Source organism: Oncorhynchus gorbuscha, linkage group LG16 (genome assembly GCF_021184085.1).
Source record: "Oncorhynchus gorbuscha isolate QuinsamMale2020 ecotype Even-year linkage group LG16, OgorEven_v1.0, whole genome shotgun sequence".
Taxonomy (NCBI): Eukaryota; Metazoa; Chordata; class Actinopteri; order Salmoniformes; family Salmonidae; genus Oncorhynchus; species Oncorhynchus gorbuscha.
Window position 1 is genome coordinate 1,293,331 of NC_060188.1, and position 6,480 is coordinate 1,299,810.

Consider the following 6,480-nt stretch of genomic DNA (forward strand, 5'->3'; position numbering starts at 1 on the left):
TCCTGTCTTTGTGTTTGCACCAGATAGGGCTGTTTCGGTTTTCACATTTCATTGTTTTGTAGTTTCTTCATATATAGTTTTTTCCTTCATTAAAATATCATGAATCATCATCACGCTGCATTTTGGTCCGACTCTCCTTCTCCACAAGAACGCCGTTACAGTACCGGCTAAATCTGACGTTAAAATGCCTATTTACTCTGTTCCATCTGACTGTGCAATCCACTGTCTCATCAGCCCAGCCAAGCAATTTATCAACTTGATCTCTACTATAAAAAGCATCTAGACGTTAACTCACATTTCTTTATGGCTAACATTTAGTTTACAACAGTGGAGATTTGTATAAACCTTGTCTGTCTAGCCGACATTTGAAACATTGTTTCTTTATTCAAATTCGATCTCCAGTTGTCCCACTGTAATGAACATGTCGGGACAAGACAGACAGGCAGGCAACGTTTCTCAGCCAGTCAAAATCATGAATCAGCATCATCTTTATAGATATATACAAAGACATGTCAATTGAAAACAGGTCAAACAAAATGAAGTGCAGCTAGTTTGCAGTCCTTCCAGCTTTAGTTTGATGTGATTGTGTGAGCTGTGTTGTTGGCTCGCTCCTCTGAACAACAGTGTCCTGAAAAGTGAGCACATTTTATATGCCAGGTGAAATTGCGCATCATTAGCTTATTGCTATGGATGTCTCTAGTTAAACTCGAAAACAGCTTAAACAAATGCAAATGCAGCTACTTTGCTGTTATTCTGGCTGCACTTTTTGATGTGACTATAAGTTAGCCATAGTTGGCTAGCTAGCGAGCAAGAGATAAGAACGTTGCCAGCCAGTCTGTCCTGTTCCATTAGAGAGCCCCCCCAGCACCAACAGTCTGTCATGTTCCATTAGAGAGCCCCCCAGCACCAACAGTCTGTCATGTTCCATTAGAGAGCTCCCCCAGCACCAACAGTCTGTCATGTTCCATTAGAGAGCCCCCCCAGCACCAACAGTCTGTCATGTTCCATTAGAGAGCCCCCCAGCACCAACAGTCTGTCCTCTTCCATTAGAGAGCCCCCCAGCCCCAACAGTCTGTCCTGTTCCACTAGAGAGCCCCCAGCCCCAACAGTCTGTCCTGTTCCACTAGAGAGCCCCCAGCCCCAACAGTCTGTCCTGTTCCATTAGAGAGCCCCCAGCCCCAACAGTCTGTCATGTTCCATTAGAGAGCCCCCAGCCTGTCCTGTTCCATTAGAGAGCCCCCAGCCCCCCCCACAGCCTGTCCTGTTCCATTAGAGAGCCCCCCAGCCCCCAGCCCCAACAGTCTGTCCTGTTCCATTAGAGAGCCCCCCAGCCCCAACAGTCTGTCCTGTTCCATTAGAAAGCCCCCAGCCCCAACAGTCTGTCCTGTTCCATTAGAGAGCCCCCCAACAGTCTGTCCTGTTCCATTAGAGAGCCCCCAGCCCCAACAGTCTGTCCTGTTCCATTAGAGAGCCCCCTGCCCCCAACAGTCTGTCCTGTTCCATTAGAGAGCCCCCCAGCCCCAACAGTCTGTCCTGTTCCATTAGAGAGCCCCCCAGCCCCAAGAGAGCCCCCAGCCCCTGTCCTGTTCCATTAGAGAGCCCCCTGTTCCATTAGAGAGCCCCCAGCCCAGTGTCCTGTTCCATTAGAGAGCCCCCCAGCCCCAGTCTGTCCTGTTCCATTAGAGAGCCCCCCAGCCCCAACAGTCTGTCCTGTTCCATTAGAGAGCCCCCAGTCCCAACAGTCTGTCCTGTTCCATTAGAGAGCCCCCCAGTCCCCAGTCTGTCATGTTCCATTAGAGAGCCCCCCAGTCCCCAACAGTCTGTCTGTTCCATTAGAGAGCCCCCCAGTCCCCAACAGTCTGTCCTGTTCCATTAGAGAGCCCCCCAGCCCCAACAGTCTGTCCTGTTCCATTAGAGAGCCCCCCAGTCCCAACAGTCTGTCCTGTTCCATTAGAGAGCCCCCAGCCCCAACAGTCTGTCCTGTTCCATTAGATAGCCCCCCAGCCCCAACAGTCTGTCCTGTTCCATTAGAGAGCCCCCAGCCCCAACAGTCTGTCCTGTTCCATTAGAGAGCCCCCCAGTCCCCAACAGTCTGTCCTGTTCCATTAGAGAGCCCCCAGCCCCAACAGTCTGTCCTGTTCCATTAGAGAGCCCCCCCCCAGCCCCAACAGTCTGTCCTGTTCCATTAGAGAGCCCCCAGCCCCAACAGTCTGTCCTGTTCCATTAGAGAGCCCCCCAGCCCCAACAGTCTGTCCTGTTCCATTAGAGAGCCCCCAGCCCCAACAGTCTGTCCTGTTCCATTAGAGAGCCCCCAGCCCCAACAGTCTGTCCTGTTCCATTAGAGAGCCCCCAGCCCCAACAGTCTGTCCTGTTCCATTAGAGAGCCCCCCAGCCCCAACAGTCTGTCCTGTTCCATTAGAGAGCCCCCCAGCCCCAACAGTCTGTCCTGTTCCATTAGAGAGCCCCCCAGCCCCAACAGTCTGTCCTGTTCCATTAGAGAGCCCCCCAGCCCCAACAGTCTGTCCTGTTCATTAGAGAGCCCCCAGCCCCAAGTCTGTCCTGTTCCATTAGAGAGCCCCCCAGCCCCAACAGTCTGTCATGTTTCATTAGAAAGCCCCCAGCCATAACAGTCTGTCCTGTTCCATTAGAGAGCCCCCCAGCCCCAACAGTCTGTCCTGTTCCATTAGTGTCCTGTTCCATTAGAGAGCCCCCAGCCCCAACAGTCTGTCCTGTTCCATTAGAGAGCCCCCCCAGCCCCAACAGTCTGTCCTGTTCCATTAGAGAGCCCCCAGCCCCAACAGTCTGTCATGTTCCATTAGAGAGCCCCCCAGCCTGTCCTGTTCCATTAGAGAGCCCCCAGCCCCAACAGTCTGTCCTGTTCCATTAGAGCCCCCCAGCCCCAACAGTCTGTCATGTTCCATTAGAGAGCCCGCAGCAGTCTGTCCTGTTCCATTAGAGAGGGCCCCCAGTCCCAACAGTCTGTCCTGTTCCATTAGAGAGGGCCCCCCAGCCCCAACAGTCTGTCCTGTTCCATTAGAGAGCCCCCCAGCCCCAACAGTAGGTCTGTTTTGTTTCTGATAGGCAGTTTATAAAGGAAGCAGCGAGTCAGAGACGGGAAGGGAGGACGCCTTGCTTCTTTCCTGCATCCAGGAGCAGCGGGCCCTGAGTCCCTGACAGACGCCTCTGCCAGTCAGCCAGCTACTCAATAAAAGCTGTTTCAGAACAATATCTCTGTGGAATGCACTTGATGTTAGTACAGCTTGCATCCAGTACCTAAAATAAATGTGTTTAGTCTTAGTGTGTATCTGAACAGTTTTTGTAGGTTTCCCAGACAGATTAAGCCTAGTCCAGTTCTAAAAAACATTCTCAGTGGAGAATCTCTATTGAAAGATCTTTTCAGTCCATGAGTATAGGCTTAATCTGTGTCTGAGAAACCTTTCTGGTTCATCTGCTGCAGCCCAGTGCAGTTCTACTTCCATAACATCCTCCTCATCATCTTTCTACCTTATAGCAGAGGGTTGCCAGATTGGAGGGGGACTCCTCCCGAACAGCTCGGATCTCTGCGGCTGGCACCAGGGCAAAAACATCCTGCACAGTGGTGGCAGTGTCAGCCCAGAACTGGTCCCAGAAGGCATCATCTGTGGCCTCCACTGGCTGTGGAAAATGCATGCATCTGCTTTTAGACTACATTTCCCACCACCCATTGGGCTCGTCTAGGCTTGCTCCAATCTGACTAATGATAACCTATTACATTGGGTGTAGAAACAGCATGTATAGCAGTGTCATAGAAAGCAATAGGGTAATGTAATATAATGAATATCAAATCACACAACAAATGCATTCAGAATCAACAAATATATCAGATTGGAGCAAGAGGGCTAGAATAATAGAAATAAACATATCATGAGAATAATGTCACCTCATTCTAATAACTAGGTTTCATGTCAACACAAGTTAGCAGATGGGGCAACATAACAACCTATCTCTTCCTAATTTCTGTTAGTCTATACAGCAACAGGAAATATGAGCTGCTCTAATCTCTGCACATAACAGAACACCTGCCACATCTGTGGGCGGTGGGAGAAAGGACCCTACGTCATTTGACCATCGAATAAGATATGCGTTATCGGTGATCTATAAGAATCCAAATCAAAAAATGTAACATTTTAAACAAGTAGTCTACTTGGCTAAAAACTATGCCGCCTGTTTCTCATGTCGCCGATGATAAGGTCTGCAGAAGGGCGTTGTGATCATGCACAGTGAATAGACATTGACTATTAAACAGCGAAAAGGGGGTGTTTGTGTATGGTAAAGGTTTATGAGCCCACTTTTCATATAACATAGAAACCTAATGCAAAATAGAAACACCCCAGAATAACAATAGGACAGGATAAATCATATGAGAGTTTTAAAACAGTAGCGTGTCACAGCTATCATTGCGGGGATTTGATTATAACCTAACATAACGCATGATCAAATACGCCAAGCATTTCATGACGAGCGGGACAATATTTTTTTTAAAGAAACATCTCAATATAGACCTATGCATGAAACATCGACGGACTATATGCAGACCCTATCTTTTGTTTTCCAATAGAGCACTTATCCGTCCTAGTGATATACAAACAGCTATTGCGCTCTTTCTGTGATCGTTATTTATACTGATCAAATATTTTCCTATTTCTCAGCGTTGGCCTATAATAAATATTTCAAAGGTATCCAACCTGTGTTTTGGTTGTCAGCTGTATTACTGCTTTCCTGAAGTTCAGTTTAGAATCGGTGTTACCCATTTTGATATTCCTTTATATACTACAGCGTTGTTGATGCCGTGAATCCCTACTAATCTTGTTCACCTCTTTCCTCCGCTTGAGTCACTCGCGGAGGCGTTTTTACGTCACTGGTTGGCTAGCCTTTTACACTGGGCTCTAAACTTCCGGGTTCTTCAAGTGTACAATAATCACTATGCTTATTATAAGGTCAAATGTAATACATATTATACAGGGAACCCTTGTACCTAGTATAATATCATAATAATTTAGGGTTATCTCTTTAAAAATATATTAATGGAATTCAATTTACAATACAATCGGGGTTTTATTCTATACAATCTCTTTGGTTGAAATCACTGTTATAATATTGATATAATTGGTTACAATATGCATAAATGTAACAATAAGATATTGTAAATTGTATCGATCATTGAATGAGTGTCTGTACTGGTTGTAGACGGTACCGGAAACAGCGACACCATGTGGTTTCTCCTGTCAGCGTTCTGTCTGTACTGCGCAGTCGCGGTGTCATGTAAACAGCAGAGGTTCGTGAGCTAGCTAACCAGCTACATAGATGTTAGGGCGTTGATACCGGCGATATTGTTCAAATGTAGCTTTCAATCAATATATTTGTCTTTCTTCACCACACATCGCATTGTCTAGCAGGATAATCTGACCTGTGAGACCCTATCTACACCGAGGATACCTCCTTTTGTTGTTTTGATCAGTGATACGAGAAGGCTAACGTTACTGTAGCTAGCAAGTTAACGTTAGACAGCATAGTTTGGGTCCTTGCAACGTTGAGCTTCAAAGCTCGAATGTAAGGGCGGGTTTCTTTCTCTTACATTGTTTACATGTTAGCTAACTTTAGATAGATATCAACCTAACGTGACCTAATTGCTAGCTTAGTTATAGTCTATATATAGTCTGTCAACTATAGTTTTGCTAGCCATGATTTGACTTCGAAAAACAGCAGGTATACCATTGTGATATTATTGATTTGGTGCTTTGACTGTTTGGTCGTTTCTAGCTAAACAGCTTAGCTGGTAATAAAAGTAGTTCAAATGTCATGTTTGGGTGAGGTTGCCAAGTGTCTGTCCCTTTGTTAGTTAGCTATATATTCGACACGCTGGTTTCATGGCACTTAAAATACCAACATAATGTATTTTAGCAGGCTTGTAACAACTGTGTGGGACACTCGCTAGATCGCTAATTAATTAGCTTGCTGGGCCGTAAACGTAATCAAACTGAGGAGCCTAGGCCGAAAACAGGGACTGTGAAAAACAACTCGTCACTGCAGCCTAACGTTATATTGCCCACGACACGTAAACCAGCTGCAAGGCTTGTCATTAGGACAATACAATCAATACATGTTAACTGAAAACAGGTGAGTTCGTTGCATTATTTATCTGCATGCTACTTGCACCGTCGGGCATGTATATTGTATCTTAGATTCTAATGCGTTTGTCTTTCAATCCCTTATAAGGAAACGCCAGCGGAATGGTGGGGAAGAGGAGAATGGCCAGCTGGTGCCTAAGGCCAAACGGTTGAGCAGAGGAGCTAATCCCCTCTCTCCTGAGCTGGGCCTGGATGCTTGGGACTCGGAGGTACGTACGAGCGCCAATGACAAGAGACATTACATTGTCAATATTGTGTGAATCCCCCCAACAGTACATTGTCAGCTAGGGGTAACGGCAGCCTTAGTGTCAGC

The 6,480-nt window shown here is 46.7% G+C and overlaps 2 protein-coding genes across 3 annotated transcripts in view; one reads left to right on the plus strand and one right to left on the minus strand.

Annotated features, from left to right (window-relative positions):
• Positions 1-6,480, minus strand: part of LOC124000005 (protein HID1-like) — a 36,200-nt gene that overhangs the window by 20,925 nt on the left and 8,795 nt on the right. The gene's annotated exons all lie outside the window — the stretch shown is intronic.
• The window catches only part of LOC124000004 (protein FAM104A), a 14,721-nt gene continuing 13,514 nt past the window's right edge, over positions 5,274-6,480 (plus strand). The window contains exons 1-2 of one of the 2 annotated variants that reach the window (XM_046306074.1): positions 5,274-5,589; positions 6,256-6,376. In XM_046306074.1, coding sequence (XP_046162030.1) covers positions 5,588-5,589; positions 6,256-6,376 — 123 coding nt within the window. In that variant the 5' untranslated portion in view covers positions 5,274-5,587. Of the gene's footprint in view, positions 5,590-5,789; positions 6,157-6,255; positions 6,377-6,480 lie in introns of those variants that run through there. The other variant, XM_046306072.1, reaches the window with a different exon arrangement.